We start from the raw sequence: 15,483 nt of genomic DNA on the forward strand, positions 1-15,483 counted from the left end.
TTATTTTAAGAATTAAATAGTCGAAGGCCAAATTTGTTTCTTATGTCTTGTATTACAAAAACAACACTTTTTGAACCAATAACTGTCTGTGTGAAAAACTTTCATTTGTAACACTACAGGAAATTGAGAGCACCGAAATTCGTCTGCCATAGTCGGATTTACCATTTCACTTGTGTAGGTGTAGGATCCTACGTCGATTATACTATTTGGTGTTGAGGTAAGGAACAATAAGAACAACAATTTCGTTAAAATATATGTTTACTAATAACAACCGTAACAACTGCACTATCCAGAGCTTAGAACTAAGTTGGTCCTCGAACGTTGACAAACGATTCCATTATAACTGGAAATATCATGAAAACAACTACAAATATAAAAATATACTTATAATATCTAAAAATACAAACAATTTAAATACTTTAACAATAAAACTCTTGGTCAAACTCGAAAACAATCTTTATCAATCAATTCATACCATAACTTTTCCTTCCGTACAGATGCATGCAGCCGACAAAAACAATAAGTTGCCATGATAAATGCCATTGAAAGACGGGAGGATGATCGTGTCGCCCAGGGAATGTTATTGTCTTTGATAATACTTGATGGGGTGAGTCGTTGTTGGTCAGGTCTAGCGGTGTTGAACCAGGTTCAGGAACTCTTCGCGGGTCTTAGGGTCGTCCCGGAACACTCCCAGCATCGTCGACGTCATGGTCTTGCTGTTGATCTTCTGGACGCCCCTCATCACCATGCACATGTGTCTGGAAATAAAGAGCCACGTGAGATTTCGAGGGTAAAATTTCAAGAATTCATTTTCAATGTTGTCTAGAACTTGAACTAAGATATCCATCCTTTTAAAACACTTAAGGTCCTTACTGTTTCAACGTTTCCTACAAAATTTACTTAGCCGAACTTAGTGTGTGTCCTTAAAATGACAACACCAGCTGAAACAATGTCAATTGAAATACATTGTCTATGACTTTTTTGTTCACTTTTTCTAAAAGGACCTTTGGCCTTGCTTCCGGAGTAACAGGATTATCAGTGAGGTTGTTGGAAGCAGTCGCATCCTGTCGAGATCTCAAGAGGATATATCTGGCTATATGTCAGCCATGTCATCCTTTCCAGTTGACCTATCGATCCGCAATTTTACCAAAGAAATTTTCGCTTAGTCATGTGTAGCTCATGGAAATCTATAGATGATATAGATTTATTTAGAAGAGATCAGATTACAGATCTAGAAACGTAGTGTTACTGATTTTTTGTTTCACTGAACGATGGCAAATATCCGGAAAAAAATCCTGTTTCCTTCACAATCCTTTTATCGTTAATAACGCTTAGATGTAAGTTACACATTAGTCTTTGCTGTACCCAGTATATGTTCAACCGAAATGTGTACGCCAGCCAGAAGTGAACCTCTGACTTTAAAACATCCATTTTCATCCTTGGTTACTCTAAAACTCGCCAGGGAATCTTTGCGAAATCCATTTTTATAAACTTATTCTATATTGTGAGAGCTTTTTGGCACTGTTTGAATGAATACGTCTTGTAAGTCCAGTCTTTGGACGGGATTTGGAATCTGCTAGGGATTTTTGCAAGCCTACATCTGATGTTGTGAGAGATTTCAGTGGACAATGTGTTGAATTGTTGACGAAAAACAATCCAACTTTTACTGTTAGGCCTATATTTTAACCATACACCCAGACAGATAGCGTTCTATACTACCTGGAATTGAGTTTCTTATTTCGTCATACAACAGCCGATACAAAAAGGCATGTGATAGTCAGTTAGATCTGTTACCCTCCATAAATCTAAAACCCAGACTTGTTTAGAAAAACACTATTGAATAAAAAATTGAACTTACGCAGCTTCCACGACAACCGCCACGCCCATCGGCTGTACCGCCTTCGTGACAGCGATAGCGATCTGCTTGGTCAGTCGTTCTTGTACTGAAACAAGAAAAAAGTCGTGAACTTCTCATGATATACAACACAAATAAAATTTAACTCTAATGTTGAAGGAATTAGATATAAGAAGTAGTAATTGAGACTTAGGCTAATTCTTTGAATGTGATTAAGCTGATATACTAGAGACGTAATTATTGTGTTTCTTTGAACAACAGCAACTACGAAAAACACTGATTCAGCAAATAATGATAGCGCAAACTTAATTACGTTTTTAATTGACCCAATAAGGTTTGGAATATTATTACAAACATTTAAAAATATAAATCAGTTATTAAAAAACACGATTGATATATCTGACTAATACACTTAACATTGCATTTCAAATGATTTGATGAGTACCCTCCGAGATTATGGCCATTGAATTACCTTATCAAAAGATACACTTCAATGCTGAAAACGTTTTACGTGTCAGTCTCTATAACCAATTCTATATCGATCAATAACCGATTGAGTTACAAAATACAAACGAAACAATCACTCACTATCTATAACAAAAAGTTTAATGTGGAACGACATTACTATCTGTACATAGATAATTAGTGGAATGCGCGTATCATTCACTCTTCACTGACACAACTCAATGGCAATTTAGGAAGATAAAAGGCTATCGAAACTCAAGTTTATCTTTTGTTCATAAAGGAATGATTGTCAATTTAAAAGCATAGATTGTCCGTTATTGCTGAATCATATACCTTGAAGTCTCCTGCTGTAAATTTCAACGATCCTCGCCAGCTTGCTCAGACCCAAGACCTTCTTGTTGGGCAGGTAGCCGATGGATACCTTCCCGTAGAAAGGGACCAGGTGGTGTTCGCACATGGAGAACATCTCGATGTCCTTGACGACCACCATTTCGTCGTGGTCCTCGTCAAACACCGCGTCATTGAGGATATCTGAAAAATTACAAGAGTGGGCTTAGTTATCTTGAAATTGCTCCCTACAAAGAAGAAAGTCACAAAGTGCAAACTATTAGTCTAATTGAAACATTATGCTAATCGTTTCGACTACTTGTATCTTTCTTCTTCTAGACCCCTAAGAATTTAAGGTTAAAAACTGAATTCCTCATACTTCACAACGTAGTTTAATGTTTTTATTCATTTGTCAATGTATGCCTACACTTAAGAATTTTGACACCTGAAGAAAAACAAATAACAGTTCTCGAAACATACTCTTTTAGTTTTTGATATCATGAAACAATGACAAATTTCAAAAACTTTCCAAATAGTCTCATTAATTTTCAAATAAGGCATTCGTGATTTTTAAAAGGCATACACAGTCTATTTCAATTAGCATTAATTTTTTCTGTTAGCCTCTCAGAGCTTATTTTGACATTTATCCAAACAAGTATTCCCTGGATTCCAGCAATGATTTAGTTATAATGTAATCTGAAAACTAACAGTTTTAGTAAAAATATACTTTGAACTTTACATTGAGCAAATATTAAGTGTGCAGTATTTGATCAGTATCGTAATGCAGATATAAAAGTCAAAGTTACTAACTTTTACTAAAATTTTAAAGATTGTTATAAAATCCATCTTAGTTGTCATTTGATAGTAGTAGGCTTCTTAGACCTTTGTGTAGGTACACTTTCTTGAACGGAAAAACAAGGCAAAATCAACTAAGGCACAAATTATACTAAGTACCAGAGTAAATAATAATAGCCATAAATATACAATTTGTTATACATTTTCTTTATCTTGGCCACAAGGCAAACTCAATATTGGCGTCGGAACATAATACACTCAAAGCAGTGACCATACACTTTCAAAACCTATGAAATTGCGTAGGAAGCCGTGTGTAACTGCTAATGTTATATAATGTAAAATCAATGTATTTAACTAATGTATACATAATCTATAACAATTGACTTGACTATTCAAGAAATTAAGAATTTCAAATGAATATATTGATTTCTATACAAATGCTTCCATTTACGATCAACTCGGATTTTACCTTCCAGACACTGGTCGTATCCCTTAGTGAAGAAGAGCATAGCCTTAGCAGCACGCTCGGGGGTTTTGAGTAGTCCCTGGCGGTCAGGGTTCTCGCCCAAGGAACCCAGCAACATGCGGTAAGAGCTGGCCATGTCGGGCAGGAGAGCCTCCCTTGTGGGAGGCTGATGGTCCAGCTCCAAGTCGTGGTGGAAGGAGCATTTCTCGTGACCTGCAATAAAGAAGGATATCGTGAATAGATGACTCCATAGTGAACTTACTATACAGTGTTAATATTCAAGAAGGACTCAAAGACTGTAGCTACACCAGCGTTGCTGCAGATATGCTTGGATAAGAAAAGATAACCCATTAGTACTTTACTGAAATGAACATTAGAATGTCACGATCATCATGGTGTTTCCTTTGGTGGATCACAAATAACATACTAATATCACAGATATTTTTCGTAAAGCCCTTCTGCAGTTATACTATTTTTAAAATGGTAGTATTCTTTAAAGAGGGAAAATAGTGGTAGATGATAGTACAAGAATCGTTTTCAATATCATTTTGGTTCTGCGGAAGACGGTGTTTAAAAATTGGAAATCTCGCATCAGACCACGATTTTAAAATATTACTTTCTAGCGACCTTAACATTTGACAGTGTTTTCGTTGCAGTCTCCAGTTTTATTTAGTCAATTATTTGGAAGGATGGTGACTGGGATGATTTAGTTGCCTTTCAAAGTGGGTCAAATCCAGTAAAGATTCTAACATAGAATAAAAACTTGTAGTTTGGCACCACTTCAAGAATACTACTCGATGGTATTAACATACAAGCTAATGTGTGCAATAACTAACCGTAAAATTGACCTTCCATCATGGCATGTTCCGTACGGTAATTATTATGAAGAATACATAGTTCCGTAAATATCTCCGCGGCCGGTAAATAAAACATGATCACAAGTTTTGATGAGGTCATATTCATTGATAAGGAAATGATTTCTGTGACAGGGGAACTTTGAGATGAGGTTTGTAAAACTGATATGGTTTAGTAAGGTAAAGAAAAATAGACACCAAAGTAATTGTCTAATTTAGAATTCAATACTTAAAGGTCAGTAAACCGACCATTCACTTGAATTTGCCTACTATATTGATGAAATAGTAGTATTTTTGATAATATTGCCTACTAGTTTGCAGTTATCGCAATATACTCCATTTGTCATAAAGAGGTTTGTTCCTCTGGTATCATTCATGCAATTGGAAAATTTCGATTTCGACATTCATAAAAAAATTATGTATTATACACTCTTTGCATGTTTAGGTCTATCTAGCCTCATGAATAATACAATTATGTTAATTTTATACTTTTGAATTAAACAAAAATATCGTTTACGTAATTTCTTCTCAGCAATTTGAATCGTCACAAATTGTGATCCAAAATAATGTTTTTAGTAAATTAATAAACGATATATTGATCGTAGGGTTATAGAAAAGTATAGTTTGTTTACAGGACAAGTAATCCTCCAAACAGGACTAAGGAGAGGATTTTGATTGACTTCACACGTATCTCTGTCTCTCTTCATTTAGAGTCGAGTGGTTGGGAGATAAACTAGTCCGTTCATAATCAAGGATCAGAATAGCTTCAAGGTAATGAAAGGGTGGGGGTGTGTCACTGTTGAAGGAAAACCACTCTAGGAATGTAGTTTGGTGTAACCTTTCCTTCACAAGAAACACAACCGTATCGCTTACACAGCACCAGTTCTGTCACAGCTCACTGTTCAAGTTCAACTTCATTGTTAAATACGTTTTCAATGAAATATTATTGAAAACTGAATTGAAAGGATAGTAGGTAAGGACATATGCTGTATAAGCACGACGTTTCAACAAATGATTTCTGACTTCTTCTTCAGGCATAAAATCTTGACACATATGCAAAAATTAAACTAAATATCATCACATTTACACACCAAAGTCAAAAGTAAGCAGGTTGAAACTGTCAAAAGGTTTAAAACACAAACATGTACCTAAAACCGAGCTGTACAATGTATAATGGTACATGAACAATTATGTAATAACACAGTGTGCTAGTGTTCCTATGGGGTAGAATACTAATTTATTACTATTATATTCTGGCACGTTTGTATGAAGAAAAATCTTATTTTGAGTCCTAGAATATTCCCTGAACATTCTGGCAAATTATGGACCATTCTGAGTATTGAAAATTACGTAAGAGTAGATTACTTTGACGAAACAAAAATGTAGGCCACAATATTTCAAATCCTTTGGACCAAAAATAATGTGACCATAATTAAGAATGAAATTAATTTAGAAAACATATAACCTACTAAGGAGAAATAAAATAATGTAAATGATGTGAGTACTCATTTTAGGTAGTTTAACATTTTAACACATACAATATAGGCTATTCTAACCAAATGAATAATAACAAAAATGGATGCGGTCACAACAATCGAATCATCAATATTTACGAGTAATAAATCCTTGATATAACTACAAAGTAGTACAAAAACCAAATTACTCGTGCACCAAATTACATGTATTTCAAATAACATTTTATAGCTTGGATATTTTTACATCTTAAAAGTAATAATTTATTGATGAATAAAAACTATCTAGGCTATGTATATTTATAAAATTTTACACACAACACAGTGTAACATTTAGTTACTTTTTATTATTTTGAAGGATAAACATGCCTGACACCTTGTGACACAAATAACAAATTTACATCGCCGGTCACTACTCAAATATCATGCACATCTTAATTTTACTTTATTTGAATTAATTTTGGAAAAATAATGGTGAACCGAGTTACTTTAAAGGCTTTTAAGATTGTAAACAATATTGTTATTCTGTAAAATAATAACAGTGATGGCAATTATTAATTATATATATCTATAGGTAAAATGTTTGATTTTCGATAATTTAAATGTACTATCGATAGTTGATTCGATTGTCGTGGTGGCCGCTTATTATACTGCAGCCAAAGTTAGTTAAACCCTAACAAAACAACAATGACAGTTGAGTGAAGTGGTTGCGGAAGAAGATTCCCTACAGCAGATCTGCTACGACTAACGTTGAATAATGTACGCATTTATCTTTGTTGGTGTTCAAAGCAATACCAGGCCAGCCTGCCGCGGTGCGAGACAAGGGTGGACATTGTGTAAGGAGTACACGCGAGATAAGATCAGTTGACCGTCAGCAGTAATGGTCGTGAGTCCAGCTCGTCATGCAACTTAAGATAAGTTATCAGTGTTTACGCTCGACAACTGCAGAGATTATGCTGAACTGTCGTCTCGTCGACCGGTTGGAGTTCGTCAAACTGAGCAGAACAGTTTATTAGGACTTACAAAACTAGTTGCACTGATTATTATTTAAAAGATATTTTAAAGCGGTATAATTGTTTCAATTTAAAAGTTTTCAAAAAGAATACTGCGTCTGATAATAACAGTATTGATAATCTATAAATTAATATCGTAGTACTACAACCTGCTTTTTTCAGAAATCGAGAAATTTCAGCTTAAAAAGAAACCAATCGCCAGCCGCGCTGTTTACCTCATATTAATGGCCAAATTTGAGGGTATCGGAATGGTTAAAAATATTAAACTGTAATTATTTTTTCAAGTCGTATTTTTTAGTTTTAAATACTTTGAACCGGCCGTTAAATACATATATAATAGTCATATCACAACGGGAGAACTAAATACAGAGACGGGAAGTTGCCACTTTCTACAAAATAGGGCGTTAATATATGTGACAGCCGGAGCGTTTTAATTGTCACAATAATATGAAAAATATGATCTGGGAAAATTTATTGTTTCATAATTTAACCCTTTTAATACCCTCCCGTTCCGACCTCCACCAAAACTAGCGCGGCCGAGAATCAATTATTTCTTAATTCCAAACCCTTTATCGATTTCAAGAAAATTTAGGTTGTGTATATTAAATAATACAAATTGGCGTACGGTTCATAGATTATAAGACTCATGTGTGAAGAGAGTAATGGTGAAAGGCACTGTTGCTAAAACGGCTTTCTTTTTTTAGTATCAATATAAAGACTAAATTTTATGAGGAAACCGTACCACAGAAATTCCGGTCTTTGCTATATTGATAAGCTATCAGAACTCAGCGCCAATTTCAGTGCTAACCAAACCAAAGTTAACCTGGACTCTTAATTTACTATGATCATCACTCGACATTTTACCAAGCTAACCTATCCTAGGAAATCCTAACCTCAAACCGTTCGCAAAGTTCAATATCTAAGTAACCGCAGTGTAATTAAGGTTGAATTGACAGTAAGGATTCAGTCCAATTGTTCAACGATAGTCCTTCCACGTAGAACGCTCGGTCCACGAGTTATGCAGTGAATCTGACTCAGTAATTAACGCTGAGCAAACATTGTTATTTGCACTGATAAACCACTACCCTGATCCTAGTCATTTTGACCACACCTTCTCATTTGAGTCAATAAGGAAAACGTACAAAGCATGTTCTCGAGAGATTTCGTAGTCCTTGAGATACGATGCTGCATCATCATAATATCTGATGACATGTGTGCAATGATATATTTACTAAGAAATCATGAGTTAACTTATTTGTTGAATAATCCACCAATGCATTTAAAGTCCTATAATAATGAGTACCCATTAATCATTAATATTATACTAGCAGTTATCCGCAACTTCGCACACGATTTCATATTAATGACAGGTACGTCATTAGCATATCCTTTTTAAATTGTATCATAAACACTAATGGCATATTAAATGACACTGGAATATATTTTGATCTTCTAAAGCCATATCAGAATAGTAGAGTTTGTCTTGTTTTCACGATCAAAAATATAAACATAGGCCTTTCGGTGTGAGAAGTCTAATTTATTAAATAAGTATCTGAGTTGTTTCGAAGCTTTTCCGGTGCCGTAGTAACGTTTTTATTGCTACCTCGATCAAGAAAATATAATACGTTGGTCGAAAATTATTCTTCGGTCAAAAAGCCGTTTATTTCCCGCCATTGTAATCTACTTCCGGTCTACCGGCAAAGCAGTACTCTTATATTGTAAATTGCATTCTCTCAAGTACTGACTGTCTAAGTGATAATGCAAAAGTGTCACCAGTACCGAATTCTTACAAAATGTTCACCCCAATTCGGTGTAGAATTATGATCCATTTTCCTACCATTATTACTTCAATTATTAAAAGGTGCCCTAATGTTATATTATTATTCAATGTCGAACAAATTGATTGAACCTATTGAAATTCTTTCCATCAACTGGAAACAATTATGATAGAAAATTCGTTTTGCGACAGTTTAGAGTTTTCTACTTTTCTTCAAAACAGTTAGGTGCAATTTGAGCAAAACAACCTTAGTATTAGATAGAGAGAAAACATCGAGACTGGCCATTTTAGGCTTTAAGTGCATTTCAAGTGGGATGGAGAACATAAAATAAATATTTTGAAAATATATTGCTTATGAAGTGAATGTTGCGTTTAGCTCCGGTTCACCTTCCTCTTAGTGCAGTGTCTGAAATCTGATGGTATCACAGTCTTGACTCCTGAAATCTGGAATCTTTAGCCATGTTCGTCTAAAGAGATCCAAAAAAAGTCGGCGACGAAGAAGCTCAAAATAAAACTCTTTCCATGGTATTGACATTAGAAAAGCGTCATCGAATTCCAGAGAAAACTCAACAATTTCACATCGAATCTACCCATCCCACCACAGCCATGTGTAGAGGTCCCTAATTTTTTTGTGAAATCTGCTTTCACATCTACAAAGTCTTGAAAGACAGATAATACCAACAGGACCTTGCGTCCTAAACAGTCAAACCTGTTCCTTTACAATCTCGGTCGACCTAGTTTTCAATATTCTTTCAACAAATGACTGGAAACTTACTGTTTCTGGGGGAAATGCTGAAATGCCTAATTAACTGTGTCAATGAACCTCTAGAAACCGGTTAATACACCGCGGTTATCTGTCTGTATCAGCGGTGGACGCGAGACAACCACTCGCACCGTAAAAACTTGTCTGATTACACAACCAAGGCAAACTTAATGATATACATTTAATGTCCGTAATTAATGTCAACCTTGGTCCGGTGACCCGTGCATTATTTTAACACAACTACGAATAGTTTACAACACCCATTCATTAAACTGTCCTGCACTATAAAACTTAATTATATGGATGAGGATTGGCAAGAATTCCCACTTTGGATGAATGATCTGTTCCAGTTAAAACGCGAAACAAAGGGACAGGTATTGTGCGATGTATTGTTTGGGATACTCTTTATTACCGGCAATACGACAAAACAATTGAAAGGTTTTGTCGTATTGCCAAGGTATTCTTGACAAGGCGATGTTTAATACCTGAATAATATCTGAATCTCGGTTTTCTGGCATTGCTTTTTAAGAAAAATTTAGGAGAACGCTAAATTGATAATAATTCTAACTGTAGTAGACACTGCTTTGTGTGAATCTCCGAACATTGGAATTCGGAAAGGTATAATCTTGTTACTTTATTCTACCAAAGGAGTAGCCTACAGCGGGAAAAGGGACAAAAATAGGAATGTTATGGAATATATTGCCCCTTTAAAGTAATTCACACAATTTCATCACGCAGTGATGGTGCTATGGGATCTATTGTGCCCGTGCAGCCCCTTCAGTTCTGGGGGTTATCTTGACCTCCCTGACGAACCTCATATTCTATGTGTGTCTATAGATTCTTAGAAGACGTAATGATTACATTATTAAGTATTACGTCACCTTGGTTAGGTCCCTATGCGTATAAGTACGTACAAATTAGTAAACGCATGGAGTTGTTTATTTTCTGATGAGGCTAAAAGTTGACTATTAAAAAGTCCATGGAAATTTGCTTATGGAGGCCAAACATTGAAGGATCCGAAGCAGACATTTAAAATCGGGAATCCCGTTTTTCTCAAATTTATCCGTGTCCAAAAATATTCGCGTCTAATTGCACGAATGGGGAGGTTATGCAAAGTCACCAATTTTACATAGAGTCAGTTCAAACAAAGGGCTCAATAGGAACTCAACTTAAGTGCTAAGTAGCAGAGAGAAGAAGTTGAAGAGAATCCTTTTTGGAAGGGGATTGAGTGGTGGGAGTCTTAATATAGGATGAGACCAAATACAAAAGTGACCTGATAGCTAAGTAATTCGCATTATTTGAAACAATACTGAAGAGACAATGAGGAGATCTAGAATGAGGTGTATAGGCCAAATAAAAACACCTTAAGTATGGGAGGTAAAAACAAAAACAATGTTTGATGTTATAAAAAAATAAGGAATTAATTTATTGTTTTTATTAAGAAGAAGAATGCAGAATAGAATTTGACATTAAAATTCATGCCTTAAAAAATAAAAGCTCTGTGTACGTTAATTAGACTCGGTTGGCTATGTAAAAGTAGACTTTTTTTACAACAGTTTTTGTAAAGACTATGTTGATAACCGAACAAAAGTTGTATTCAAGATCGAATAAAGCCAGGTAGTAACAGTACCACATTTATTGAAGAGTTTCTGTGGTTTGATTTCTTGTTACATAAGACCGCGAGTGACAAGACATACCCTGCGCCAATGCCCCGCTCCTCATTACTCAACAGGTTCCCCCGAGATGCCGTGTTTTTCCCGCGTGTTCTTATATAACTCGGCATTGTTCAGTTCACAACCATGCGGTAGGTAAATAACAATGGTATACAATAGTATGTAAAAAATTGAATACTATATCACAACAATGGCTGACCGTGGCATATTTATTTGCCTTTTTGGATTCTCCTTCTGCTTTTACAATCGAGTTTAACTGAATCCCCTGTAAATGTAAAACTCTACTTTATTGTAAAAATAATGCAAGATTTATTCAACAAAGACATGTTCATAAAGTTTGTAAAATTAACTGGCGTTTACTCAAATAGTTTAATTTAATAAGGCACACTGAGTCCAAAGAGTTAAATATTAGTTATGCAAACAATACTAGCTTACAATTTCTTAATAGAAATAATTGTACTGTACACGGTTTACAAGAAAAACACGACAAGAAAAATATATAAAATATAAATACAAAGAATGGTTCATGAGAACATTTAAATAAATTAGTTTTTATTTCAAAACCATAAATACTCGCAAATCATATGCGTCTATCACCATATACAAGAAACTAGGTAATGATTAATAAAAATATTTTATACAAAATTAGGTTTAAAAACTGAATGAAAGTTACGAGTGAATACTGATAGTAGGGTTAACGAATTTAGTGAGACATATTTTAATAATTTCTTTACAAGAATAATAGATTTAATTTTGTTTTTATTTAAAACGTTTAGATATAGTATAAATACTATTTAGAGAATCTAAAAATCATGATTAATGAGGTTTTATTTGTGTTTTAACATATTTTTGTATTTTATGAAGCAAATTTGATGACAAACAATGAATCCTGGATAAAATAATTATAATTAATACCTGGGGTAGTGGATGTCCTAGGGGTTTTTGGGGTGCCGGGCACCTCAATATCAGTTTCCTGAGCCTCTTCCTGCCACGATTTTGTCCTCGACCGCATAGCCTTCTTCAGCATCTCCGTCGACCCGTTAACGGAGTTGTTCATCTTATTTCCGGCCACAAAAGATCGTAAACAGATTGAGGTTATGTTTGGATTCGCGCGAAACTACGGAACGCCGGACTCGGACTGACTGCTTCAGCCACCGGGAGGACAACAGATATAGGCGGCACTGTTACGTCACAGACAGCTACTGCCACGGCCTGGTCGATATTGGCGTCACTGTTGCTCGACCAACCAGAATTTCGCATTGCCGGTCGCCACCCAATCAGAATTTTGCTACCCTTTCATTGATGTTACTGCAAGCAAATATCTGCCTGAAGTGCACCATTTATTGTTTTAGTAAAAATTTTCAATAACCATCAGGAGATCAGGGTGTTTTATCGATAAGACCAGGTGATTATGTCTCCAGGCGTTACTTTATAATGAACTAAATGAAATTCTATTAAAAAATTATTTATTTATTTATCCGTACCCAAACAATCAAACGATATATCTTGCGAACCAACCAGCCGATACTTTATAAACGTTTTCTTACTTAATTATTTGCTTCTTGGTGTGTATCTTACGTGAAACATATCCGAGTTGATTTACATATTGTAAAGAAAACTTTACAGTGTGCGCCTTATCTACTTACCCAGACTTCCGAGCAAGAAAACAAACTCTGTACACTTATGATACAAAACAATTCTATTATAATATAATTTCCCGAAACTGGTTAATTTATAAAAGCAACTCTGACAACAGTTCTAACAATAGCTGTATTAACTATTGTACTTTCATAAATAAAATTAATTGTCTTACACGTATGTGTCAAAATATAATTCCGCTTAGGCTACAAATTATTATCCTAGTAAATTATAAAATCCCAGTGAAACTTTATTTGACTGACATGTAAAGCATTTCTTATAGGTTTACGATTATGTTGTCACTCTAGTTTTTTATTAGCAAATAAAATAAATGTAGGACACAGACTAGTGGCTAGGCGCTCGCTGTCGCGATGACAACCGGTGTTCGAATCTCGATCCCTGACTCCTGGGTTTACTAGACTTATGTTATGTAATAACGTTATCATTTACCTTTTTAGTCGGTGTATCTACGTCATTAAATCATGCCCTCGTGCCTGAAATTCATGCGTGTATATATTCATGCGTGTATAGGATCGCATTAAGGGGAAGGAAGTTTTCTTATTCATAAAATAATTAAATGGTACCAAATTTGTCACAATTCCCAAATGGTAAATTTTGCAATTACCCAATCTAAAACACTGCAAGACATCCTGTAAAATTTTAGGATAGTTTTAGGGTTTCAATGTTTGGAATTGAATTTTTAAAACTGTTTTATAATTCAATTTAATATTTCAAAATGTTAATAAGTTGTGGTCTATTATATAATGTTATACACAAGCTGTACAGCATTTAATGCTCTTTTGAGATTATTTTCTGTAAAATTCGTAACAATCTGAGTTTAAATTCATAATAATATATTGAACAATGTGTGTTTCCTGTCGAACTTCTAATTTGTGATCAAAATAAACATTAAATTCGTTATAAATATTAAATAATATTTTTAAAGAAATGCGAGTTACACCAATTTGTCATGCAGTCCTCTATCATCAGTGCATATCATTAACCAATATAATAATAGGTTAACTCTTTTTGAGATAATAGTATTTTATTAGTAACAATAAGATTTATTGAATTTTTAAGCATCTAAACTTTTTAGAATCTAAATACATTTAACACATGATTAAAAATCATTATCATCATTATTATTTGTAATTTTTAAGAACACTTTATTATTTAGAAAACAGCAGGCTATTAAATAAAGAATAAAAGGTTTTGAGTATAGCGAACTGGATGTAATGGCAAATTTTAAAAAGGGAAAATTGTTAAAACTATCTATTTATAGAAACTTACTATCACGCAAAGCACCACTGTATTTCAACACAGCTTATAAGAAAGACATTTGGAACGAAAATAGTACTTCGTTACATTTAAAGGAAAAAGGTTTCAAGCATAAATCCATTTATAATACGAGCACAATCGAGCAAAGATGAAAAATACGATTGGAATATTGAAAACGTATGTTCACTCTGCAGAGATCCATCAGATTCACAATATAAGTAAACGAATTGCGAGAAAGCTGACTTTAACAGCGATTCCCTCAGTAAGTGTTCTGATGAAAAAGATAAGTCTTTCAGGTAATCACTTTATTTCTGTACGAGTTACTTTGGTGTATAGTACAACGTAGTCGTACTCATTGCCTCCAGGTTTTGTACAAACATTATGCTTGGGAAAAAAATGAATTAAAAGGATCAAATATTAATTTCTTAGAAATCAAGGTGTAAGTGAAGAGGCAATAAGGAAATCACGGTTATTGAAAACGCATGTAATTTTATCAAATATAAATAAACATTCTTTTTCGGAGAACTTTTATATCTTATCTGTTTTACTTATCGGATTAATCACACTTGACTTTGATAAGTACAAGAGCTCTACATCTGGAGAAGCGGTAACGACTTATTCGTTTATAACTGTTAAAAGCCTTAATGGCATTTTTAATAGCACACTTGATACAACATTGATACAGTTATCATAAGTGTAGAAAAATCTGAAACAGCACGAAAATCGTTGTGATTAATAGACTAGATTAGATAATAATTTACTGTTCAAAGTGAAACGCTTTTCGTCGAAACAATCAGGAATGAATAAGTTACAAACTGTAAACATAACCTAACGTTTGACCGTTGAATCACCTGTTATCACGAAAAGGCAATAATGATCAGTTTGACGTCTTCGCTACGAAATTCCCAGAGCGGGTAGGAGGAAATTTAAAAATAAAGCAACCGGTTAGTGATGGGGGAAGACCAGAACGGCACCAGCGTACTGGACAGAGACAGCTGATTCTATGACGTCATCAGTCGGATAATAATAGAGCTATCATGTTGTGGTTTCAGGCACTGTTATAGAATGTTAGAACGTTAGATAATTTCCTGCCAGTATTTAAATGCC

The 15,483-nt window shown here is 34.5% G+C and overlaps 1 protein-coding gene across 2 annotated transcripts in view; it reads right to left on the minus strand.

Annotated features, from left to right (window-relative positions):
* Positions 1 to 240: 240 nt before the first annotated feature.
* LOC124364381 (GTP cyclohydrolase 1) overlaps positions 241 to 15,483 on the minus strand; it is a 35,131-nt gene continuing 19,888 nt past the window's right edge. The window contains exons 1-5 of one of the 2 annotated variants that reach the window (XM_046819792.1): positions 12,376 to 12,616; positions 3,912 to 4,121; positions 2,654 to 2,851; positions 1,859 to 1,943; positions 241 to 758 (exon numbers count right to left, since the gene is read on the minus strand). In XM_046819792.1, the coding sequence (XP_046675748.1) occupies positions 629 to 758; positions 1,859 to 1,943; positions 2,654 to 2,851; positions 3,912 to 4,121; positions 12,376 to 12,517 (765 nt within the window). In that variant the 5' untranslated portion in view covers positions 12,518 to 12,616 and the 3' untranslated portion in view covers positions 241 to 628. Of the gene's footprint in view, positions 759 to 1,858; positions 1,944 to 2,653; positions 2,852 to 3,911; positions 4,122 to 12,375; positions 12,617 to 15,483 lie in introns of those variants that run through there. The other variant, XM_046819793.1, reaches the window with a different exon arrangement.

Source organism: Homalodisca vitripennis, chromosome 6 (assembly GCF_021130785.1).
Source record: "Homalodisca vitripennis isolate AUS2020 chromosome 6, UT_GWSS_2.1, whole genome shotgun sequence".
Lineage (NCBI taxonomy): Eukaryota > Metazoa > Arthropoda > Insecta > Hemiptera > Cicadellidae > Homalodisca > Homalodisca vitripennis.